General features: G+C 37.5%; 1 protein-coding gene across 1 annotated transcript in view; it reads left to right on the forward strand.

The window, feature by feature from the left end:
- The window catches only part of LOC124614042 (integrin alpha-PS5-like), a 586,089-nt gene that overhangs the window by 374,860 nt on the left and 183,362 nt on the right, over nucleotides 1-27,867 (forward strand). The window contains exon 12 of the mRNA XM_047142872.1: nucleotides 8,538-8,711. Within this exon, the coding sequence (XP_046998828.1) occupies nucleotides 8,538-8,711 (174 nt within the window). The remainder of the gene's footprint in view (nucleotides 1-8,537; nucleotides 8,712-27,867) is intronic.

Raw genomic sequence — 27,867 nt, forward strand, 5'->3', positions numbered from 1 at the left:
AACTAGAGCGGAGCGCATGGGTAACATAAATACTCAAAAACTTCTAACTCTATGTTGATCACGGGATTTAAGATCATCACCAACTATAGCAGAGTATGCAGTTGACTTACATCTACATTGAGCACTAATTGTTATGGATGTAACTATGGATATATCAAATCAGAATCCAATTGCTTTTAGAGAGCACATTATGAAACCACTAATAGATTCTTCAGTCCTGACTCAATATAACAATACAATTTATTCAGTTGATTACATAATGTGGACCAGAAGCATATGTAACACCTTTGAGAAAATGAATAGTGATATGATCACTTATTGCTATTACTACAAGAAGCAGTATGGCCTTGATATTAGTGATTTGCAGCAGCCATTGCATGTCATTCAAGTAAAGACAAGGATAGTGAAGCAATAGGGCCATAGGATAGTATAAGGATCCTAGTATAGTTTGAGATATGAAGGGAATTCAGTGCAGGAAAAGTAATTTCGGAAGGAACACCTAAAACAACTTGGGAGCTGGCGGTCGTCACTCCGCCCATTAACACAGAATGTTAACATCCCTGGAAGACAGATGTGACTCTGTCCGGATCCCACGGATCTGATATTAACTTTACTTGAGCAAGTGTAAACCAATACTTGTTGTTAAATTTTGTGTGAAAGCCACCCCACAACAAAACAATTACTACTTTACTACATAACACAACATCAGGTAAAGTTATTCTGTTTTCTACCTTGTCATAGACAAGTTTGAATTCCTCTCCCAAGTCATCTATAACCTTGTTAGTATCATTAGATTTGGAAAAAGCAACAGTCACAACATTTCCAGAGATTATACTCTCAGAAATTTCTCGATCTATAATTAGTTCAAAAGGTTCCACCAGACTACTTACATTTACAGTGTCAAAGTTGACTATTTTTTCTTTGAAATTTTTTTCTACATTATTTACTCATGAACTGACATCTCGTTTAGTAACAGTTTGTATACAAACATCTGAAATTTTTGATTGCATAATCAATATTAATTCCATAGATTGATCTGTGCTCTCTTTCAAGATATTCATTTCCTGTCTTACGGAATTAAATTTAACATTACATACATTTTCACAAATTTTAATTTTCCACTAAATTCAGATGCTACTTTATTACATTTATCTTCAATGTCAAACTCTAATTTTTTAGTTAAATCGTGAAGTTGCACATCCTGTTTCTGGTTAAATTCAGTAAATAGTTGATTAACATGAGTATTCAAAGAACTAATGAGTTCACTCTTTAAATCTAACTTCAGATTTTCTACCTTATTCTTTAAAGAGTCAAATTCAGTCTTTAATAAAACTATATTTGCTACTTGACTATTCAAGGTTTCACTTTGATTACCTAAAATTTCACTCTGAGCATCTAATTTACTATTTAATTGGGTAATCACTGAATCTAGCTTAAGGCTTAAATTCACACTCAGTTCATTTCTCAATGAAGCATTTTGAGCATTCAGTTCATCTCTCATGAAGCATTTTGAGTATTTGACTCTGCTCTCTGGTCATCTAACTTATCATCTAATCTAGAATGTACTAAATCTATTTCTCTCCTTAGAGTTTCATTCTGGGCTTTAATTAAATTCACTAATTCAGACAAGTCTGACTTTTTCCTGGTCATTCTAATCACTGTGATTGGTTCTGCTAGTTGTTGTTCTTGATATATATTTTTATTAATCTTAGACCCAGTAATCATCCAAAGAAAATTGACCATTGAGTACAATAACTATAATAATAGTTTATCATTCCTCCGTCCCCTCAACTTTTATCAAATAATTATTGGTTTTCACTCACCTAGTGTAGAGTTCTAGCTGCATTAGTGTGCAGATGTGTAATCAGCACTGGTGGACAGCAGTGGTGGTGATGGTGGCACACATTGGTTTCAGCATTGTCGTCAGCTAGTGGACGCGGAGTCAGCACCGGTGAGCAGCAGCTGGTGCAGTCGCCATTGGTGGCTGGTTACTGTGTCAGTGTTGGCAGGATATATGTGTTTGAAGACTGCTTATTCTCCACACCTGATCTTCCTAGTCGAAAAGTTGAGGTCTTCTCTCCAGTTTTCTCCGCTATTACTTTCTCACATCTTCTACAACGTTGCACTCGCAACTTTCTCTCATTTGTTTATTTGACTCAATACTATTATTAGAAACAATTCTTGTATGTTGTTAGGCTTGGTTGCTATGGCAATGCCTAATATCTTCTTTCCATTTCTGTTTTTATATTCCCACTTTCTTCGGCTTCTGTCATTTAGGTCACCACATTCAATCGGTTTTTGGATGACAGGAGACAGTGTGGTACTGAGGTGCAAGAGGCTCACACATCTCCCACAGTTTACTCATGTATTGTGTGTAGCTGATCTTCTTCTCGGGTAGACAGCTGTGTTGATCTTCATAAACTCTTCCTCTGAAGACTATAGCTGGTTAAAGGAATTTCAAATAGACTTCTTTTCTACTCTTGAAATGATTCTGCACTCTCAGGATACTTTTGTTCAACTCATTATATTTTCATCTCCACAATAAAACAACTTCACAAGTTTCACACAAGTGTTCAACTCTCATGAGTCAACCCCATCTTGGTCCATTAAATACTAACAGATACAATTACAATATATGTGGTTTAATAACCACTTTAAAGCCAGTTCTTGCTTCTCACAAGTCCAACACCAGAAAGTCAAATGTAAGTGTCTTTTGTTCAATATATAATTCATTTGTGCACAACAGTACAGTCATTACACCATCAAGGAATAGAGCATGCTTACTCCTTGTACTGGACATACAGCTTCTATGGTGCGTGCTGCAAATACTCATCTGCGCCAATCGACTGTTACTATTGCAGTATTCTCCTGATTCACGTCCATCCTGCATACACAGGTAGACACATCTCCACTCTCTCATTCTCATACTTAAAATATCAGATGTTTGAGATGGTGGAAAGCCGAGTGTGTCTAGGACCTACACCAAAATTCTTGAGGCACTACAAAGTAATAAACAGGAATAGAGACCAACTAAAAGGAAGGAGAAGGGGTATTCTTTACACCCAGAGTAGGACAGTGTCTCATAAGCCACAGCTAGCTTTCCACTATGAACAGGCAAATATAAGTATGGTACAGAAAGGAGTCCATTTCACTAGCTGCAAGATTTTTAATGCCCTCCCTTCAAGAACTAAGTGTTTGGTAGAAGATTAGCTCTTGTTTAAAAAAGCTTCAAGGCAGTTCCTATTATAAGGATCATTTTACATGATAGAAGAGGTCCTGATCTACAGTGTTTAGCATATCTTGTATTGTTAACTGCAAATATATTCCCAAATCTACATTTGTAATTGTGACTATTCTTTATTGTAAACACATAGTTTGCAATATTTATTTTCTGTAATTCTTATTATTTTGCTTATTTATTTATCTCTCAAAATTCATTTTCTATAGTAGAACCTAAGTTACTGTTTACTGTGATATGAAATCATTTTGTTTTGTTTTTATGTCCTTCCATATATTTCTGACACATCCTGTGATATTGTCACAACAGAATCCCACATTTTACTATATTTTTATTTATTTTCTAACAAGAGGACAACTCTTGTGTTTAACAGTGGTATGTTATCAATTGTATCTAATAACAAGCAAGTGCTGCAAAAGTTTGAAAATTTTGTTCTGAGTAGGTCCCTGTCTCTGAGCATTTAGGAAGTGAAAATTTAGTGCATAGCAAAGTGACTGTCTGATTCTTTTTTATGAAATAATGAGCCTTTCTTGCTATTCTGTAATAATTTTGTTTATTTTGTGTCAACTTATGTTGGACGAGCTCCAGTTATAGAGCAGACCAAGCTCAGCACCAGCAGCCCACATTTGTATGCTTTGTTTAATTTAATAGTATTCTTTGTGCTTATAAATATGAGTAAAAAGTTGCTCTTTATTTCTGTTTGGCAGTCCTATTTAAGCCTCTGCATATTTTTCAGTTGCTAATCTGCATTGTAGTTTCCTATCATTATAAGCACTTGTGTCACTTTACCTGTGTGAATTCTGTGATCATTGCAGTCTGAATCAGTCTGTGACTGATTGGTTGATGTATTTTTTGTGAATTTATGTAGTTTTTACATAGAATGAAACTGATGGGGACTGTGCTCATTGTATGCAGACTCATGATAACTTGGCTGTTGTTTGGAAACTGCTACAAGCTGTATTAGGTATGATCCACAGGCTTCAGGCAGCTGCCTGAACTGCAGGGATGTGGTTGCACCATCAGAAAAATCTGTACCACCCTTGATGCTGTTAAAATCTCTGGCAACCCCAATGTCACTGCATATTTCTATACACATCATCCATACAGTTTGTCCTCATGGGAGGGTAAATGGAAATGCCATGTGGCTAGGGCCTCCCATCAGGTAGACCGGATGCCTGCTACAAGTATGTTGCTTCGGTGACTTGCGTGTCAATGGGGATGAAATGATGATGATAAGGACAACACAACACCCAGTACCTGAGTGGAGAAAATCCCCGGCCCAGCCGGGAACCAAACCCGGGCCATTAGGTATGACATTACATCGCGCTGACAACTCAGCTACCAGGATGGTGAGTGGTGGATTTATGTCTGTCTGGGCAGTAGGCAAAATTGTGAACTGACTGTAATGATTGCCCCCTTAAGCCTTAGCAACAGGTGCTAATTCCTGCCCTGTGTTGCTTATATATCTGAGTCAGCACTGGAAGCCTGGTCTATTGGGCCACTGGCCAATTTACATGCTAAATTCAGACAATCATAGAGAGTCAGGCTGTTGGGCATTGGGAAATCAAATGTTAGACCAGTAAGGGAGACCCTTGGGAAACAGCAGCTAGATCAGAAATTGCACTCATGCTTGTATGCATGCATGAGTGCAATATTAGGTTGGAGGATCACTTCCTTAGAGTTAGTGATGAAGTACCTCTGAAATTGAAGTCAGATCAGCCATGTGACTCTCAAAGGAGTACTTTCAGTCTTTTAGATTGAAAAGAGAAAATATTAATGTGCTATTAGCAAATTGCAATAGTATTCGTGATACGGTCCTGGAATTAATCTTACTTATGAAGGGTAATAATGCCCACATAATATTAGGAACATAAAGTTTGCTGAAACCAAAACTGAACATCAGTAAAATCATAAATTAGATTGAAATGTACAGCACAAAGCTAGGTTAGACACCAGTGTTTGCATCATACTTACTGTCATTAAGCACTTCATAGTATCAAGTGTGCTTATTACAGGCTCTGAACACCAAATAATTTGGATGAAGTTAAGCAACAAAAGGAGGCCAGACATGGTAATTGGGTGCGTACACAGGCCATCTGCATTAGGAATTGTTGTGGTAGACCACTTCAATGACAACTTGGAATTTGTATCATGCTATTTTAATACGTGGAGACTTAAACTTGCCAGCAAAAGACTGGGGGAGTCATGCAATTAAAAATACTTCCAGAAACAGGGATTCATCTGAGATTGTTCTGAATGTTTTGTCTGAAAAGGTAGTTGAAGAACTGATGCATGAGTGCAATGTCTTTGAACTAAGAGACCGAAACTTTTCAAATCAGCTAACATTTATGAGGGAAACAGTAATTATAAAGCTGTGATAGCATCAGTAACTATGGATACTGCTAAGTATGTTAAAAAATGTAGGCAAGTACTTTTGGTTATCAAGAGTGACAGGATAAAAAATCCAGAGTAGTAATATCAAATATTTATGTCTGAAGATTAGATGTGAAACAGAAATGGATAAAACTTGAACGAAATGTATAGTAAGACTTAGATAAGTATCTGCAGTACAAGGGTGTGAGAGATGGTAAAGTAGATCAGTAACAACATTAGAAAGTTTCTGTGAAAGTGAAGTGTGTTTCATCTCTGATTTAAATGAAATGAAAGCCTAGTAAGCAGATGAAAGCTGAATGAAGCCAAAATAAGTGTGAAGAGATCAGTGCAAAAATCATTCAATGAATTTGATATTAAAATTTTATCATGCAATCTGACTAAAAACTCCAAAAAGTTTTGTTCTTGTGTATGATGGAATGGTCCATTCAAAAGTAATCACCATACACATTAAGATATTTATCACACTGGGAGGTGAGACAATCAATTCCCATTTCATAGAACATGGTCAGCCACTGATGGACTTGCAGCAGCATCCACTCTTGCACTTCCTAACCCAACTGAAACTGACATCCACATGTCTTTCTTCGGGTCGCCAAAATGTGAGAATCACACTGTGAAAGATTCAGGCTGTACAGTGGATGCTGCAATTTCCCAACAAAATTGCTCAAATGTAACATTCATGCGATTGGCAGTATGAGGACGAGTATTGTCATGCAACAGGATGAGTCCCTCCAACAGCAGGCTGACAGTCCAAGGGCAAATGGTAAAGCTAGCTGTGGGAACATCCCACATCCACCCCACCAAAGAAATTTATAACTTTTCATACAAATTCCGTTAAGGTCATGATCACCTTCTCCTTCAACTGCAGGCCCCTTCTGGTCATAGAGTTCTTTGAGTGGGGAACCACAATCAGTGCACAGCACTGTGAAGACACTTTATGGAAATTGCAAAGTATCACAAAATCAAAATGCGCAGGACGTTGGATGGAAACATCCTGTTCCATAATAGTATCTGCTCCTACACTGCCAATTGGATGAAAATATGCTTCAGCAATATGGTTGGGAGACACTGAAGCATCCTCTGCACAGCCCAAACCTTTCACTGTGACATTTGCATGTCTGTGGCAACTTGAAGAAACACAATCATGGATGCCAGTTTCAGTCAGACCCAGTAGTGCAAGAGTGAGTGCAGTTGCAGATCTGTTATCAACTTTCCGCAATCTATGAAAAAGGGGGTTAATTGTATCATTTTCCAGTGAGATAAATGTCATAATGCTTGTAATGATTACTTTTTAATGCAATCATTCCATGGTCCTTTTGTAGCAGGTGATCTGTTTTCATTTGACTGCTCCTTATAAATTCAGTAATTGGATTGAAATTCCCTATTCAGTCATTCAGTGATCATACTGGCACAGAAACATACAGTTCCAAATTTTTGTTTAGTGAACAAAATATGAGCTTACGAAGTGTCAGGCCAGATCTCTAACTGGGTTCAGTACTTCATTGCAGACGTAACTCAACATGTTCTTAATGGTGCATCATTACTGTTTACAGTTGATATTCATGATCCAGTGGATAAAATCAGAGGCTCTTTGTGGCTATTTGCAGATAGTACTGTTATCTACATGCCATAACTGTAATGATATTCAGGATGACTGTCATATGATCAATGTTTGCTGTAGGGTCTGGCAGGTAACCCTGAACATAAACAAATGTACCATATTGTGTATAAATAGGTGAATAGATCCACTCCTGTTCAGTTATACTACTGGCCAAAAAATCAGTAGAAACTGTAACTTCAGTAAAATTCCTAGGAATAAGAAAATCAGAGAACTCAGACTTCTTATGGAGTGAAACAGGAAAGGAACAAAAGATAACAGTACTGACATGCATGGTATTGATGGACATATAGATGCAGAATGTGCTGTCACATTCATAGCATTGACATCATAAATAATATTCATTAACATGATTTTGTAGTCAATGATAAAAATATGATTGTTAGAATTATAAGGTCTGATATTATTAACAGTTATTAAAATGCCAGACTGTGTGTAATAAATACACAAACATGGAAGAAATTTGAGAAATAAACTGCAAAGTTCACAGATAAATAAAAATAAAGTCACTTCTAGTTATAAGCTCATAAGCTGAACTCCTCGATCTCCTCTGGTGTTGCAGCAGTGCTGCAACAGAAGCTGGTATTAACTAAGCTGCCTTAAACCATCGCTTGTTGTACAATCAGAAGATGCAAGTGTGGGGATAATGACAAAATTGCAACAAGCATCGTGGTGCAGCGGTAAGACACTGGACCTGTCTTTAGTAGGACAGTGGCTGAAATCTCCACCAGGCTATCCAGATTTAGTTTTTCTGTGATTTCCCTAGATTCCTTAAAGCAAATGCTGGGATGGTTCCTTTGGGAGGGCATGACCAATATCCCTCCCTGTCAGTGTTCAGTCCAAGCTTATTTTCTGTCTCATATATCCCTATTGTCAATGAAACATTGAATTCTTATCTTACTTCATTGTTTTTGTATAAATTACTCTTTTGTTTCTATTGCTGTCCATTGTTAGCACTCATTACAGTGGGACAACTTGAAAGAATATGACTTTGTTATTTTTGAAGGTGTCAGTTCAATCTGGCTTTAACTTGCATAGTTCCACAAAACAGTGAGAACACAAAATAATATTAAAGGAAATACACAGATTCCTGCAAAAACAATGTGTCAAAATTTCAATTTTACAAATAAAAACAACTTTACAGGAAAGAAGAAGCAATTAAATTAGCTAATTTCTTTCATTCAGAGTTTTAATATTTAACAATATCTATATCATAAACATTGCCAACATAAAGTAAACAGATAACAAAGCCACACATTGAAAGATGACTGTCTCATTGATTTACAGATGTGGCAGTTGGGTCATATTTATCTGGACATGCAGTAATACTGAGAGCATCACCTGTGGTAATACTCAAGGCTGAAATTTTCTCAACTACATATCTGATTCAAAGGACAACAAAGACATTTGTTGTGCATCCAGCTATAAAATGCACTGGTTGTGAAGATGCTCACATATTTTGTAAGTATTTTAGCTCTTCCTTTCCTGTATTGTCATACCTTTTTTGTCTTTTAATGTCTCTAAATTCTTAGATGAATGACAATATATATTTGTAATGAGCACCTCTTCTCCCTTCCCCCTCCCCACAAAGAAAATAAAATTAACCAACTTCATAATGACCTTAAACAATAAGATTATTTGTATGTCCTTCCTTGCCTAAATGTTGTTCCTTTTGTTGCAAGATTACTTAACAGCTTATTGATTAGTCCCTGTGATTTTGTAATCATTCCCAAAACCACTTGAGCTATGGACAATTTTTTGCTTGAAACAATCATACTGGCATATGTTCATTGGGATTAATGCTTTTTGACTGAGAAGTAACATGAAAAATTAAATTTGCATCAGCATTATCACATAATGCCTGATCAGAATTAACTACATCAGTTGCATGTTTTGTAAAGAAACTTTATTAACCATTGATCATATAAATTGGGACAGACCTTGTCTTTTGTAAAAAAATAAAAATTGAAAAGCTCACTCAACTTCAGATTGACAGTAATAATCTGGCATTTGTGGAAAATATAACAAAACAAAAGTAGCCAAATCAAAGATAACTATCTTGAGGTTGAAGCTCTTTTGTCCCGTGTTTGCTTGCAAATAGATTTGTTTTCGGAGGGGATCTGTCATGAGCAAAACACAGTTTCCTATTCTTCTTTTTATTCCCCAGACATGTTTCACTGAAGTTACAGCATCATCAGTGGGTTTTATTTTATCTTCTGTTCTACATTAAGTTCTATGTGGTTGCAGATGACAAACAGTGAAACAAAACAACTACATAGAATTACATAAAATCCAGGAACAGAAAAACCACTATGGTGCTGTTAGTTGGTAAAACAAGTCTGGGTAATAAAAAGAAATGTAAGAAATAGTGTTTTGCTCAAGGCAGACCCTCTCCAAAAACAAATCTATCAGAGATAGGTGTATTAAAGGCTGAAAAGAGATTTATTAAACAACAAACTTCAAGAAACACTCTGTGAATGAGGAGTATTAGTGTAGCAAGTTATGCAGAAGCATCTCTGTGAAGTTTTGTAAGTAGAAAAGAGGTACTGGTTTAAGTAAAACTGTGAAGAAGATCTGTGAGCCATCCCGGGATAACTTGTCAGTGAAAGAATTGCCCAGAAAAGGCAAGATTCTGGATTTGACTTCTAGTCTGGGATACAGTTTTAAACTGCTAAGAAGCTTTAGAGTGAAAGATTCATTCTGAAAAATAATCTCTTTGTATGCAGTTAAACCATTTCACTATGATACCATTTCATTCAGGAATGATAGTCCAGCAAGGTATGCTGAAGAACTACTATGAAGTTTGGAAGGTGGGAAATGAGATTTTGGCAGAAGTAATGTTATGAGGGCAAGCTGTGAGTTAATTGTGGCTATCCCAGTATGTAAGAGCACTGCAGGGGTTTCTGGGTCAGCATACTGTTTTAACCTACTAGGAAGGTTCACTATCTGAGTGTGAGTTTGGAGCTTAAATTCAAGTCATAACAGTTTGCATCATTATAATAGCAGCAAAAGTAAATTTAAATAGAAGAAGTTCTGATGTTACCCTTGAGAATGGAAGGAAGACTTAAAAATCAAGATGCTTCTGCAGAATTTATCAGCTTATGAAAAATGTGTGATAGCATAAAATAGTGTAAGATGTTTGGAATCTGAGCAAAATAGGTACAGGAAAAGGAAAGTAATTTAAATAGTATAAGAACTACAAGGAATCAAAAACACAAAACATGATAACACAGTGCATCAGAAGTGACACACTTCAGACACACATCTCACACACTGATGATAGTCTCTAGTACTCTGCGTAACTTCAACTGGTGCACTTTATTATGTAATAGTGACTTTTGATGTCATTGTTATGGTATTAACCAAGCTCTACATTATAATTACAAGATGCTTTTAAGTTAGATAATGATAATTTGGGTCTAGTGTAGCAGGGGATACAACCCGTCGGCTTTGAACAATGACGTCACAAGTCGCCAGAGAGCATTTATTACAAAGATGAAAGAGCTGAGGAGAATGTTGAGAAACAAAGGAATGCGAGAGAGATAAACTTTATTTCACATATGTAAGGGCCAGTAGTATTTTCACGTTAACGATATCGCGTGTTTGTATCTTAGTATTTCTTCGCAAAATACAATGGAAAGAAATGAATGAAATTACTAGCAAAGAATACATCGCGTTACATGTATGTCAGTTGTATCTCGAAAGACTTTCGAACTGTATTGCTTAAGTGCAGTATGGGATACAAGTTTAGCGTAGTCGATTTCTTAGTTTCAACTAGCATTGCTGTCCTGTTGTTCACTGGAACTATACGTCTCCGCTGTTACTAACAGTCTTTTCTTACGTACATATCAGTATTACTGATGACAGAATGACCTACGTATGTAATATATGTATACCAGACTTCCATTGACCTCGATATATGTACACTGGTAACGAATAGGTGGAAATACACGTACGTTACATTTGCAACCTGTTTCATTTTATATGTTTTGATTGTTTATTTAATCTTTGTGTTTCACTTTTTGAAAGGGAACTACACATTGATCTTATCAAAAGCCGAGAAGCGATTCTTCGTAGTGTTGTAGCTCCCTTCAGTAGCTGATAAGTGTTTTTTGGCTTTTTTTAAAAAAATCTCACGAGATAGAATAAACTGATCCTACTTTATTAAGCAATCAATAAAAAAAACTAAACTACAACATAACAGCGAAAGCAGGATCAGTTTATTCTATCTCGTGAGATTTTTTTTTTTAGTAAGCCAAAAACACTTATCAGCTACTGAAGCATATTGGTGGAATAAGAAAGTGAAATATGGTAAAATAGTGAAATATAGATAAACGAACGCTTTTAGATTCACATTCAATTATTTTAATGATAGCGCTTATTAGAACACACAACTGCTTTATTATCTATGCCTCGAAGTGAAGACATTACTATCTATGACTAAGGAATGACGTCATTGTTCAAAGCCGACGGGTTGTATCCCCTGCTGCACTAGACCCGATAATTTACATAACTGCAAACCTGACTATTTTAGCCAAAGTCAGTTATTCACTTAACTCAGAGGTAAGCTAGTTTGCATCCTGGTGATGACAAATTTTCACTGCCAGAATTTGGCTGGTAAGTCCAAGAGAAGTAGTGGCATAAAGTTACTGATTACCAGTTATTGTGCCAATGTCCTGGATTCAATCCAAAACTTCTCTGCAGTGTGTCATGAAGTGAGACCCTACACTACATTGTACAAGCACTTGTCACAGTCATCCACACTACACAGATACACATGTAACAACACTTCATAACAAGTCAGAGGAAGACAATGGCAAACTATGTCCAATAAGGCTTTGCCAAGAGTGGGCCCGCAGTATTCCTCCATCTGCTCTCCTATATTCATTGCCTAAGTATGGGAGTGCTTTGAATTTGACTTTTAATGTAGTTACAACTTATGTTGATGACAAATTACATGGAAGATTAAGTGTGTCAAAAGAAAATAAGATCCTTAGTAGATGCCAATCTGTTTGTATGTTATGCTTGATTGAACTGGTTGAGTGGGAATGGAAGAGCAAAGAACATATAAATAAAAATTTCACTATGAAAATCCAAAGAATAATTTAACTTATTGTTGTTTTTTGTATATCAAATTATTGTGTTTGATTTGAGGATAGAAATATGAAATAGAATTTTACCAAGGCAGATTATTTTTAAAATTATTGTTGTTTAAAGTGGTATTAAAATACAGAAGCACTTCCCTACAAAACATGTTGTGTAACTATGATTGCGATGTTATAAAAAAAAAAAAACTTATGTATCATATCCAAGACACTCTCTTCCCTCTTTCATGATAATAGAAAGCAAGCTGTCTTTCTCTGAACTTTTTTGATGTCTTGCATCAGTCTTTACTGATAAGCTTCCCATGCCTTGTATGGTTGAATGATCACACATAAACTACCAATAAAACACAGTCTTTGGTTCAATTTACCAACAACATTTTGTTATGTAATTGTTCCAATGTAAGTTGTCTGTAATTATAATCTGTATGTATTTAGTTGAACTGGGAACCTTTAAATATTTGTGACTCATTGTGAATCAAAATTTAATGGAACCTTTTTTTAGTATTCGTTCAGAGTCAATTGTGACTTTTTGCACCATCAGTTACCTTGTCTGAAATAATTTTGTAATTCATTTTGACCATCTGATGACTTGACTAGGTTGTAAATGACTGTATCACATGTAAGCAATTTAGAAAAGCTAGTCAAAGTGTGTCTTAAATCATTTACATAGATTATGAATAGTAGAAGACCTATAATACTTCCTTGCAAAACGACAGATGTAACTTTTGTTTCAGTAGATCACTCCCTGTCACTAATAACTATGCCCCCTCTAACAGAAAATTGTGAATCCATTCTCACAGCTGAGATGTACTCTGTAGGCACACAGTATGATTAGATGCCACTTGTGAGGAGCAGTATCAATAACTTTCTAAAAACCTAGAAATATGGAATCAATTTGTGATCCCTTTACGATTGTCCAGAATCAAACAATGTAAACATAACGTTGGAATATCAGCAATATAAGGGAAAGATAGATTGCTACTGACTGTAAAGATGATGCATTAAGTTGGAAATAGGCATAACAAGAAGACACTTACACATCAGCGAATTGACACATGGTGCAGGGAATGGCAATTGAATCTCAATGTAGACAAATGTAATGTGCTGCGAATACATAGAAATAAAGATCCCTTATAATGTAGCTACAATATAGCAGGTCAGCAACTGGAAGCAGTTACTTCCATAAATTATCTGGGAGTAGGCATTATAAGTGATTTAAAATGGAATGATCATATATAGTTGATTTCGGTTAAGCAGATGCCAGACTGAGATTCATTGGAAGAATCCTAAGGCAATGCAATCTGAAAACAAGGGAAGTAGGTTACAGTACACTTGTTTATCCACTGCTTGAATACTGCTCAGCAATGTGGGATCCATACCAGATAGGGTTGATAGAAGAGATAGAGAAGATACAACGTAGAGCAGCACGTTTCGTTACAGGATCATTTAGTAATCGTGAAAGCATTACAGAGATGATAGATAAACTCCAGTGGAAGACTCTGCAGGAGAGATGCTCAGTAGCTCGGTACAGGCTTTTGTTGAAGTTTCGAGAAAATAACTTCACCAAGGAGTCAAGCAGTATATTGCTCCCTCTTACGTATATCTCTTGAAGAGTCTGTGAGGATAAAATCAGAGAGATTAGAGCCCACACAGAGGCATACCAACAATCTTTCTTTCCATGGACAATACGAGACTGGAACAGAAGGGAGAACCGATAGAGGTACTCAAGGTACCCTCCGCCACACACCGTCAGGTAGCTTGCGGGGTATGGATGTAGATGTAGATCAGGTTTTGGTCACAACCTTTGTTAGAAAAGGAAACACCTGATATTTGTAATGAAGAGTCAGTGAGTGCTGTATTTGGTGTTAGGTGTCCCCACTACTGATTCAGGATGTAGTTTTTCTTTTCACATGTGGCCTGCATTGATGAGGCTTGGTGAAAAGTTTACATGCCATCAAAATAACTGTTTCAGCTGGGTGTTCATCACTCTCTGGTGTTTGAACATTGCCACTGCTGTTGATTTCTGTACCATGGTGTCTCATCTACAAGGCTACAATTTGCTTTCTAAATCAGCTGCTTTTAGTGCAAGGGTCATTCTGAAACTAATCTCTCCCATCTGAGTTCATGGAAACTGCAACAGGTACAGAAAGCACAATAGCACAATTAAAATGAGCAAGACATCAGCTACATACTTCCATTTTCAATTTAGTCAGCACCATTCATTATTCAGTTTCGACAGCAATGAACAAAAGTCTGAATGCTGCTGTCTTAAAAACCTGCTACTGGTCACTATCTTATAACTTGGACAATGGCATCTGAGTCTAGAAAATGTTGGCTGTATAGTCCATTTTTCATAGCTTCAAGGAGATGAAAGTCTGAAGGTGCTAAATCAGGAATGTTTGGTGGATGTCTTATGACAGTCCAAGCAAATTCTCAATGAGTTCCATGGTCAAAAACATTTTGAGCTGCTATCATCACATTGCAGGCAGAAGTTTGTCTTTCCTGTTATATGTCTCTGGAAATGTCAGCTTTCAGCGTAGTCAGTGTTGTCTTGTAGCATGCTGGGTTTGCACAGTGAAACATCATCTGAGTGAGATGAGAAGGGATGGGATAAGAAATGGAATCATACAAAACATGCTTGATATCAATCCCCTAAAAGAAACTATGGAGAGAAATAGGTTGAAATGGTTTGGCCAAATGAAAAGAATGTGAAAAGAAAGGCTACCAACAGGAGCTCTAGAATGGAGAGAATCTGGAAGAAAACTAATTGATAGACCACAGAAATGATAGAAATACCATCTGAAGGATGATGTGAATTGGAAAGGACTAAAATGGGAGGAAATGATGAACAATAGGCTGCAGGAGAAAAGAGAAGGTTCGAAGAGACTTTGTGATTGACTTACATAAGCATAAATGTTTCAGGAAAAAGGAGGAGTAGGAGGAACAGTAGGCTCCAGTACATTCAACAGAAACAGTCTCTGCTTCTCCCAGAAGACATTGCAGATCACTTTGTCTGCAAATGACTGTACCTTGAACTTATTCTTTGTTGGAGAATTCTCAATTCAACACTCCACAGCAATCATCTGGATTCTGAATCATATCTCATCTCTGATGATGATGGTGTCCAGAAAATTATCACCATCAGCTTTGTGTTGGTTCAGCAGGTCCTAACAAATTTCCATTTGATGATTCTTTTGGTGACTTGTAAATATCAGTGTTACCTATCTTGCACACACTTTGTGATAACCAGGAAATTACTGGCTGAATTTGTTGTTTGTTCTTTTCCCTGGTGATACTCATAATGTGAGCCGGGGAATGTATATGTTGAAGAAAATGTGACTTTTTATCATGGAATACATAAAGTTAAAACATACAATCATGAAGAAGCAGACAGAAACTAAAAAACAAGAATGTGATCGTGTGAAATGTCAACTTCAATTATTGTATCACATATGCATGTCAGTAGACTAATTTTAAATTTTGATTTGAACATCCAAGGGAAAAACAATAGCAAGATGACTGGTATGTAAAATGAATCATAAAAATACTTTACTTATTTTTACAGACTTAGCAAAAAATTACTCAGCTGTCAGTTGTGAGACTGGAGCCTTCACCAATCCACTGGTGGCACAGACCAGTTTTTGATGATTTCTATTTATCCATGACAAAGCTACACTTAAAGAATACTATTCATCACATGTCAACACACCATGCAACTCTGCCTCATATCTACAAAAATGAGCAGAGTCACTTGTCACTGATTTGTTTCTTTAATATACCTCTCTATTATCAGACAGCATTTAAGTAAAAGCTGGCTCAGTTTTTCCCCAAAGAAGCAAGAATTTTTTATTTCAGTGAGGGCCATGTTTCTTATAACTTCTGAAGTACAAAAATAACTAGAATCAAGTGTCACCAATGCAGCAACATGATGATGCGTTATTGAGTTATAAAACCAAGCGACATTGCACGATACATGCATTAAGTGCAGTATATGACTTTATTTGTTATGTATTTTCCTCAAATATGCAAATTCATATTATTGATTTTCTTTAGTTTTAATTCAGAAAATCTATTTAAAAACCATCTTTTTCTGCAAAAATGCTCTTTAGTCCTTACCTTTTCTGCAAAAGTCCTATTTAACCTCTTCTAAGCCTCTAAGTTCAGCATTTTGCAGGTTCTATGAGGATAAAATCTTTGAAATCAGGTACTAACAATAATGAAGGTTACATAGCATCTGTTCTAAGGCATTAAAGCTGATATTCAAGTGTGCATGCAATTCCTCGGTCCTAATATGCCAGTCATCACAGGTGGAATGACAGAGACACTGTTCATTATGAGGGATGGTTGCTATGCTGAGTTGACTGGGGCATGGTTCATCCTACACATTGGTTTCACTACCACTGAAATGCAATACACACTACCTCACATCTATGTATGATTTACATACACTTTTATCAAGCAGTGGTGGATTTAAATTAAATTGGCACAATGTGTTAAGCACATCTCTGTTTTATATGCACCTCAGTGTTAGACACCATTTTGGAATGTATTCCTGCTGCTTTGTCTGTCTCAGGACAACAAAACCAACAGAATATTAGCAGTAAGATTTAAAAAGATAGTAGTACACCAACATAATCTGTCTTGTTCCGCAGTCAGCTTCAAATGCTATTTCTCTAAATTTTCTCTATATTGTTCCTACAAAAAATGTCACTTTTCCTCCATGGACTCCCAATTGAGTCCTCGAAGCATCTCTGTAACACTTGCATGTTGTTTGAACTTACCTAAAATAAAATCTAGCAGCCTGCCTCTGAATTGCTTTAATGTCTTCCTTTAATCCAACCTAGTTGATATCCCAAATACTTAACCCTTTTAGTGCCAAATACGATCTGATCGTGATCCAGATTTTCGGCGAAAAATGCCAGTAACGATCTGATCGTGATGTCTTTCTCATTCGCTAGGAAATACTAACAACTTTGCCTTCAAGTGCAGAAAAAATGAATGAGAAAGGCATCACGATCAGATCGTTACTGGCATTTTTTGCCGTAAATCTGGATCATGATCAGATCGTATTTGGCACTAAAAGGGTTAAGCAGTATTCAAAAATAGATTACACGGGCATCCTATACGTAGCCTCCTTTACAGATGAACTACACTTTCCTGAAATTCTCCCAATAAACTGAAGTTGACCATTCACCTTCCCTACCACAGTACTCAAACACTTATTCCACTCCACAGCACTTTGCAATATTACACCTAGTTATTTAATCAAACAATGGAAAACCGAGGATGGAATGTAGCAGTGTGGTTTCAGTTGCCTGAGACTATAGTTGTGTGTGTGAGTTGCGTTGTGTGTGTGTGTGTGTGTGTGTGTGTGTGTGTGTGTGTGTGTGTGTGTGTGTGTGTGCGCGCGCGTGCGTGCGTGTGTGTGGGCACACGCATGCACGCTTATGTGTGTCTGTTGTTGACGAAGGCGTTAATGGCTGAAAGCTATAATTGTGAGAGTCTTTTTGTTGTGCCTATCTGTGACTCAGCATCTCCAATACAGTTATTTAATCAGTGTGAATTTGTCTAGTTGGACACTACTAATGCTGTATCCAAACATTATGGGTTTGGTTTTCCTACTCATGTGAATCAACTTATGTTTTCCTATGCTTAGGGCCAGCTGCCATTTATCACACCAACTAGAAATTTGGTATAAGTCATCTTGTATCATCCTACAATCACTCACCTTCAACACCTTCCTGTATACCACAGCATCATCAGCAAGCAACAACAAATTGATGCCCAGCCTCATCACCAAGTAATTTATGTATGTAGAAAATAAATGTGGCCCTATCACACTTCCTGAGGACACTGTTGGTGGTGCCCCTGTCACTGATGAACAATCATCGTCAAATGCTACGTACTGTGGTCTATTATTTAAGAACTCTTTGAGCCACTCACATACCTGTGAACATATTCCATATGCTCATACCTTTGTTAACAATCATTAGTGTACAATGTCAGATGCTTTCCAAAAATCTATAAATATGAAATCTGCCTGTTGCCCTTTTTCCATAGTTCACAGTATATAGCATGAGAAAAGGGCAAGCTCAGTTCCACATGTGTGATGGTTTTCAAAACTGTGCTGATTCAACGACATAAGCTTTTAGGTCTCTAAGATGTTCATGATATTCAGACTCAGAATATGTTCCGTAATTCTGCAGCAAACTGATGTTAAGGGTACTAGTCTGTAATAATTTTATGGGTCCATTCTTTACCCTTCTTACATACAGGAGTCACATGGGCCTTTTTCCAGTCGCTTGGGATTGTGCAGAGGGCAAGAAATTTGTAATAAGTGAAAGCTAAGTAAGGGGCCAATGCCATAGATTACTCTTTGTGAAACCAAACTGGAATTATATCTGGACTTTGTGACTTATTTGTTAGGAAAATGGAACTTGCCAACTACAAGTCAACACAGAACTACCAAATTCAAAGAAAAGAGAAAATATCAGTAACTAAATCAGAAGAATGAAAGAATTAATATATGCAGTTTTAAACTTTATCAAAAGCCAGTGCTTCACCTGAGATGTTTAAGTCATACCTATATCGCTTATAACATAGTTATTTACAGAGTGGTAGTTCATTCTTAAGGGCCAAAAATTTTGTGACATAATTTTATTCTGTGAATTTTTTCAGTGTTATATCAAACAGCTTGAGTATGACAGGATTTTGGTGTAGTATGAATGAGAGAGACCAAAAGTAATCAGGCCCAGTTTTAACAGCTTTGTTGCACAGACACATGATGTTTCTCTGAGCTTCCAGTAGCCAAACCAAGTCTTGCTGATACCCCTCTCTCACTCCTCCATTCAGAGCATCCTTCCACAATGATGAACCTGTTTCCTTTAGCCACTCCACTCATTGAATTCTAAGGGCCAGTGACAGGTGACCACTACATCCTGTACCCCCCTGGCACCAAAATCTGCAATCACACTGATGTAACTACCTCAACCCTCACCATAGCATAGCACAGGGCCACCTTGGGTGGGCCCAGTGGGCAAACCAGCTCAGACATACCTCTCTTTCCCTGCAGCTCAGTGGACCACGCTGTGTCTGTCCCCTCCTAGGACATCTGTCCGCACATCTACACAATTTTCGAGGTAAAGAGGTAATCAAATGTCGACAATGGAGGAAAAGGCAGATTGCTACTTACCATTCAGAAGGCACTTTAAGTTGCAGATAGACACAATTAAAAGTCACTTACATAAAGCTTTTGGCCACAGCCTTCATCAGTAAAACAGAGATATACACTATTCGTACATGCAAGCGCATCTCGTGCACACATGACTGCCAAGTCCAGCATTCCAACCCGAGATGATGGAGTTGGCAGTAATGTGTGCATGACATGTACTTTCTTGTGTGCATGAAATTAGTTAGCTGAACATCAAGCCATTTTACACACATGACCCCCCCCCCCCCCCACACACACACACAAAGAACATGTAATAAGCATCCTTGGCGTAGAGAAAGAACTGAAAGATTTGAAAGCTAATAAATCACCAGCTCTGGATAGAACCCCAGTGAAAGTCTCACCCACTACAAAGTCTCAAGCAACTGGAAAAAAGCATGGGTGACTCCAGAATATAAGAAGGTTAACAGAGCAAACACAAAAATTACAGATCAATATCCATAACTTCAGTTTGCTTCAGAATCCTTGAAAATATTCTCAGTTTGAATATAATAAATGTTTTTGAGACTGAGAAGCTTATGTTGGTGAATTGGCATGCTTATAGAGAGCATTGCTCATGCAAAACTGAGTTTGCCCTTTTTGCACATGATATACTGTGAACTGTGTATGAAGGGCAACAGGCTGATTCCATATTTCTAGATTTCCAGGAAGTATTTGACAAGGTGCTCCATTGCAGGGTATTAATGAAGGTATGAACAAATGGAATATGTTCGCAGGTATATGAATGGCTCAAAGACTTCTTAAGTAATAGAACCCAGTATGTCATCCTTGATAATGAATGTTCATCAGAGACAAGAGTGTCAACAGGACTGCCCCAGGCAAGCGTGATAAGATCACTATTGTGCTCTATGTACATAAATGATTTGGCAGAGAGGGTCGGGCAGCAATCTGCAGTTGTTTCCTGATGATGCTGTGGTGTATGGTAAGGTGTCAAAGTTGAGTGACTGTAGAAAGATATGAGAAGACATAGACAAAATTTGTAGTTGGTGTGATTAATGACAGCTAGCTCTAAATGTGGAAAAAATGTTAAGTTAATGTGGATGAGTAGTAAGAACAAATCTGTAACATTCAGTTACAGCATTACTGCTCGAAACAGTCAAGTCATTTAAATATCTCAATGTGATGTTGCAAAGTAATATGAAATGGAACGAGCACATGAGAACTTTGGTAGGGAAGGTGAATGGTCCACTTCAGTTTATTCAGAGAATTTTGAGAAAGAGTGGTTCATCTGTAAAGGAGACTGTATATAGGATGCTGTTGTGATCTGTTCTTGAGTACTGCCGTAGTATTTGGGATCTGTATCAGGTCAGTTTGAAGGAAGACATCAAAGCAATTCAGGGGTGGGCTGCTAGATTTGTTACTAGTATGTTCGAACAACACATAAGTGTTACAGAGATGCTTCAGGAACTCAAATGGGAGTACTTGGAGGGAAGATGAATTTCTATTGAGAAAAATTTAGATAACTGGCATTTGAAGCTCACTGCCAAGCGATTCTACTGCTGCCAACATATCAGGTGTAGAAGTATGAAACCAAAATTTCCCTATAGATGGTGCCAGCCATCAGTGTAAGGCCTGTGAGACCACATCTGCAGCATCATCTGCTTCCTGTAATGGCTGATGACAAATGTTAACACACAGTAACCCAAGTTCTATACATCAGTATCTGCTTCAAACCAATAAACATGTCAAATTTTGTGCATACAAACTACAATTTACGGACAGCATTGGTTTTCTTTTATCATTTGAAGAAAATTGCAGCAGAATCATATTGAATGCTTGTGAAAGCTATTGGCAAACATGCTCTTGGGAAAACAAAGTGTTTTGAGTTGCTTAAAAAATTCAAAAGTGGTGGTTTTGATGTGAAAGATGATGAGCATGGGAAAACACCAAAAATGTTTGAAGACAATGAACTGCAGGCCTTATTGGATATGGGTAATACACAAACTCAACAGGAACTCATGGAACAATTGAATGTGATGCAGAAAGCCTTTTCTGTTTGGTTGTAATCTATGGGAAAAGTGCAGAAAGTGTGAAAATGGGCTCTGTGTGAACTGAATGAAAGACAGCAAGCAAATTGAAAGACCACATGTGAAATGCTGCTTGCCAGGTACAAAAGAAAGTTGTTTCACCATCAAATAGTGATAGGTGATGAAAAATAGATATATTTTGAGAATTCTAAGTGTCATAAATCATGGGTGAATCCAGGCAAACCATTGAGAAGACCAAACCACTTTGGAAAGAAGACAATGCTCTGTATTTGGTGGGATCCGAGGGTGTCATCTATTATGAGCTGCTAAAACCTGTTGAAACCATTAACACAAATCACTTCCAACAGCAAATGATTGATTTAAATCGAGCATTATGTGAAAAATGACCAGAATATGGGATAAAGCAATACAAAGTCATATTGCTTGATGGTAACACCACATTGCACACAGCAAAATGGGTCAGGGAAACGTACGAGTCATTGGGACACACTCACTGGGACACACTCTTGCTGAACAACATTTCAGTTCATATGAAAATGTATGAAGATGGCTTGCTGACTGTTTTTTTTTTTTTTTTTTTTTTTTCCAGTCATAGCCTGCTGGAAAGGGGAGAGAAATGTATAAATATTAATGGAGATTATTTTTAGTAAAATATTGTTTATCAGTTTCAAAGAACAGACATGGAAGAACAGATGTGTAATTATTGGAAACACATTCCAGTTTCATACTTCTACATCTGTTACATTGTGCATAAGGACCAAGAAGATAAGATCAGAGGAATTAGGGCTCATATGGAGACAATTGTTTTTCCCTTGTTCTATTAGCGAGTGCAACAGGAAAGGGAATGACTAATATTGGTACAGGGTACACTCCTCTATGCACTGTACTATCTATGTAGGTGTAGATGTAGATGTACATTCACAAATTGGCGAGTTTATCTCTTCATATACTTTATTGTTAGCTACAGTATTTTGTGGATTATATTTATAATTGTACAAATACCATGTTTACTATGTTTCTGGTGTTTTGAACAGTATAACATAAATTATGGTTACACAGAAAACAATTAAGAATAATTCAGTTATAAATTATTGACATTGACATCTTATCTGAGCTCTTTCAAAGAGAATGAGCACCAGCCAATACTGCATTTACAATATTTTCAAATAATATGTAGAGCTGTATGAGTAATTTGCAGTGGTACAGTCAAAGAGTTGTTATGTTCGTAGTCATTTTCATAATTCTTTAATCCATAACTGGATTAATTGACTAATCAATTCTCTTTTGGTCACATTATATTTGTCCTTAGAGAGTGGTGGTGCTAGTATATCATAGACCTCTGCAGCCTCATGATGACTGAGGATAGACCAATACAACTATACGGTTGGAAAGGTTTTGCATGCTTGCATTTAGTTTCAGCACGCTTTAAGATAAAATTTCTAGTTCTGAGAGATGTACGTCAGTTTACTCTTTGTTCATCATCACTATGTGTGGTCTTACCGTAAAGGATGCTACTTTAGTTTAATATGTCAGTAATTTAGTTGATACAAAAACATTTTGTCTTACTGCAAATCTTCAAGTACTTCATAATATACTTAAGCTGATCAGATGCTAAATGTGTGTGTGAATAAACTGGTTTTCAAGTTACCGAAACAGTAGCATTGGGTAGTTCTACAAAAACAGTGGTGGCTTTTGCACTGGCTGTTTTGAGTATCACACTTGTGGTCTGGTTAGGCTCATTTGTTATAGTGCTATAGTGAGATGGGGTGAGTGGGGCCACAATGACGCAGGGGTGACAGTGGCAGGTTGTGGAGAGGGTGGTGTTGGCAAGGGGTGGTTAGGAAAGCTGTGCTGCAAGATGCAATGTATTTTATTTCATCTTGAGTTATAACATCAGAGTACTGTGATGATCTCTGTAGGTGCATGGTCCACCGGCAGTGCTGATGAAGTCAGCAAGTTGAAGTGGCAGGACGGCTATTTGACATCCACATCCTGCTTTAGTGACATTGTTTACTCCACTCAGCAATGTGTGCCTGAGTTAGCACTATGTGGTCCAGAGTGGGCAGTGCTATCAACGTATATATCCACTGAATTCTCCTAGAAGTGCATTGCTCTTGGGTTGAAGCTTGCACTGGTGTAGAAGGATGGTGACTATGTCACCCTGGCTCGAAATGCTTCCCTTCAAGGCAGAATTTTGGTGTTGCCATGGAGCCTGACAGTCAGTTCATCCATTTTGTAGTTCTAAGTCCACTTAGTTCCGTAAGCTGGTCTGATGGAGTTGACTGACCATTGGAAACTGCTGGCTGTCAAATAGTATGATGGAAATTTATGTGGACCTGATGTTGTGAAGGGTGCTGCGAGACTCAGCATCACTGTGCTAGAACTACAGAGTATTTGCAGTGGTTAAAAGCACACATTTTGTGGCAATACATTACTTCCAGATTCATTCAGATCTGCACCCCTATGTCTCAATGGTGTGGAAGTATTTCACAGGCCAGCTTCTAGTTGTACATCCTTTCTGTGATGTCATCACAATTGTGCAATATAGCCTTACCACCTTGTAGTGTACAAATAGTTTTGGCAGTGAAATTATATATGAGCACTGCTGTGCATGCTGCTTGCTTCGCACATGGCTGCAATGAAGCTGTTTTAAATCAGTAACCTTCAAAATGTAGTAACAGAATTACATACCTCCCCTGTTTGGGAATACTCTGACCCTTGGTCTGTATCTATGGCCAGTCTGCAACAGAAGACTTCACACACAAAATTAAAATGTAGTTGATTTACAATTTTCCTATTACATTAAGCAGCAGAGCTTCCCAGGTGGGGCATGTACATTCTCAACCAATCAACACATTCATCCATCCTTATGCTACTACTTAAAACCTCCATTCCTATTTGAACTACCTCTTAACCTTGAATCCTCCAAAACATTAAACAACTGTTTGCATGAATAGCCCCTCATTGTGAACTTACAGAATCTTTTACTTTAAGTAACAATGCTTATTTCAATATCATTCAAAATTCCTTGTCTTTCAAATCACGATTAGTTATATCCTACCAGTACAACTCTCTTGTTACAGTATCAAGCTTCTTGCACCACTGGTACCTTCTGATGTATGAATGGATAATCAATCACTTGGTATCTGATGTGATAGAGGATCACATAGAGGAGTGGCCCTCTACCTAAGGTAGATGAAAGCTATGCAAAACAGTCGACACTGAAATTGTACCTGTGATTGTGATGCTATAGGTCTTGATTTTGTGCTACTTTTCCTACTAAAATTTGCTCCAGTCAAACACATCCCTATTGCGTGTCTATTAGCCTGTTTAAGGATAGGATTATGTTAGCCTTCAATGTTTTGTTCAGATAGGTCTCATTTCTCACTAGAAGGATCAGTAGTGGCTCCACTGGGCAGCACAACTATAGCTGCATAACATTCAGCTCGGTTTCACCTGTAATAGAAGCTGACAGACAAAAGACCTGCCCTGTTATGTTGAAGTCCAGCCCATTAATAATTATTTCACTCATTTGCAGTACCAAGCGTTATCAGCTAAAGATTGCCACAATATTCCAACCACCATTGTCTTATCCAAAATATCCTTCTGAGCATGAGTAGCTTCCAGGTCCTGGATTATGCTATTTACTGCCACCCATACCAGGTGCATTACCTCCACTGTTAACCTTCATAATACCCAAGTGTTGTTAAGTATCCCTTTTTTCAAACTGATTAAGTGTGTAGTGTGCCAAACCAAGGTCGCCTTATTCCATCCACAGTCCCAAAAACTGTTTTTAATAACCCACCTTCTGCATCTATCAACTTTGCTTTTGTTGCCATACCTTGTGTGGTCTATTCTCACTAGCTGCTACATTTGTCCTTGCAGTACTCATATGACTGGTACGTCTTGCCATACCCATTTCTTGTTTCCTTCAGCTTATCTTTTCCTTCCATATCCCTCCACAATTCCATAAACACATCTTCCACATGCCTCACCTCATTACAAATTTCCCCTGTGTTCAGCATTGGCATCAGTGACCAGTGATGGCTTGTGGGTACTACATTCCCTTGCCATGTGGAACGTACTCCAGTTTCCAATGGTAGCATCCAAAGCACACCTACTCCATACCTGGTGAAGAGGTGTAAAATTATGTAGGTAAGGACACCCCCCATCTTTACTTCAAACTGCAGCAATTCAGAAACAAGGAACTCCCCTTCTCCCTTTGAAAGGTCTGCTGTCATGCAGAAAAATACCTAACTTACACACAAATCAACATAGAAGTAGAGCACTACATACAACATGGACAAAAATTCTTCCTCCCATCCTCATCCTCAACTGATATGCTTATCGCTTATGCTTCTAAATAAAATGTACATTCCAAGACTAATAAAAACTACTCTGTCCTACTTCCTTGGTCTTAATCCATACAGAATCTCCTATACAGGTCATATAAGGTTTCTGTGCTTACTCTTCTTCCTACTCCCACAGCTTTACCCTCAGAGGATGATTACACTCACATCAGGTCATCTGAAGGACCCTGAAATAACTTTATACTTGCACCGTGAACAATAATTGTACTAGTCAGTAACTTTCGGATAACATTACCCACTGACTGATTTTATATTGTGGTAATCTGCCCAGTGGTTGCTCCCTTAATATGCTTCCAAATTTCCCGCACTGTTTTGGCAAAATGCTTGACAGAGTGTCTGTCCTTGCCAATCCTCGGCTTTATTTTATCAAATGTCAGCATGCAACTCCCATAAACCAATTCATGTGGTGATAATCCTGTCAGAGAATGGACTTTTTAATTATGCATGCCTGCAAAGAAGGATAAATATGTGTCCCAATCATTATGATGTACATTCATATGATTAGTCAACATCCTTCCTGCTATTCAGTGTACCCACTCCATACTACCACGAGCTTGATGGTGCAGTGTCCCTATCCTTAACTTCCTAACCTTTAGCAAATTAAACAGCTGCTTTAACAGCTCTGGCATTAGATTTGTCCCCTGATCACTGATCAGAGTTTCTGCACTCCAAATTTGAGCACCCAGCTGTTGTCCAGTGCTTGCGCTACCATTGCAGCCTGTTGGTTTGGGATTGCAGTCATTTCCATATATCCAAAAAACTTATCCATAATAGAAAACACAACTTGATTTCCAGCATGAGTCCTGTTGAATGGTCCAAAGACATCCAGCTTAATAATTTTAAAGAGTTCCATTGCTCCTGGTAACTTCTACAGTGGTATTAACTTATGGCTCATATCTACCTACTGCAAGCATGGTATCCACATCTTCTGCTACTTGTCTATTCATTTTCCTAAAATCCCCATCCTCTGACAATATGTAATCATGAGCTTATTTCAGTGCTTCATCTTTTAATTTCACTGACACTACTACCCGCTGCTCCATCCTCATTGTTTTACAACCTGTTCCAGCAGGGAATAATGGCTGAAACAAATACTGTTTACACTCCATGTCAGCCCATTGTGCTACTAGCCATTGTGATAGGTCATGACCGAGTGTCTGAATTAATGCTACTTTCTGGCTTGAACTGTCCACATATGTATGTTTCTTACCAGACAAGTGTATGAATTCATACTTGAACTCACCTAACATCAGATGCTCATTTAGTCAGCTTACTAGAAGGGTCCATATTCCTCAAAAATCCCTAGAGCTGTATGGTCAGTTACCACTTTAAACTTTTTTCCATACAAATAACAAGGGAATTGGTGATTCCATATGTCACACTAAACATCTCTTTTTCTGTTGTGGGGTAGCTCCGTGTGCTGTTCAACTGCCTATAGACATATGCTACTGGATGCTCCTCTCTGTTTACTAACTGACTGAGAACATGCCCAATAGCTTCATTAAAAGTGTGGTTGACAAGATAAACTTTCTAGTAGTCTTGAAAGCTATTACTCAAGTATATGTTAATTCTCCTTGTAACTTCTCGGATGCAACATGACATTCCTTAGCTCTAGTCCCCTTTTGACAGTTGTGTAATTGCTGCTGTTAAATCTATAAACCTTTTTTATGAATTTTCTATAATAATTCTGTAACCCAGAAAAAGACCATAACTCCTTGGTACATTACAAGGAACTGGAAATTTCCATACTGCCTATAACAACCTTGGATCCATCTTGACCTAAAATTCCCTGAACATGTAACTTCTTTCAATGAAAATAGAAAGTTTTCCATTGTTAATGTTAAATTCACTGGTTGTAAACTTCTGAAAACCTCTTGCAAATGTTGTGTATGCTCTGCAGTATCCTTCACAGAAACTGTTGTAACA

Source organism: Schistocerca americana, chromosome 4 (genome assembly GCF_021461395.2).
Source record: "Schistocerca americana isolate TAMUIC-IGC-003095 chromosome 4, iqSchAmer2.1, whole genome shotgun sequence".
Classification (NCBI taxonomy): domain Eukaryota; kingdom Metazoa; phylum Arthropoda; class Insecta; order Orthoptera; family Acrididae; genus Schistocerca; species Schistocerca americana.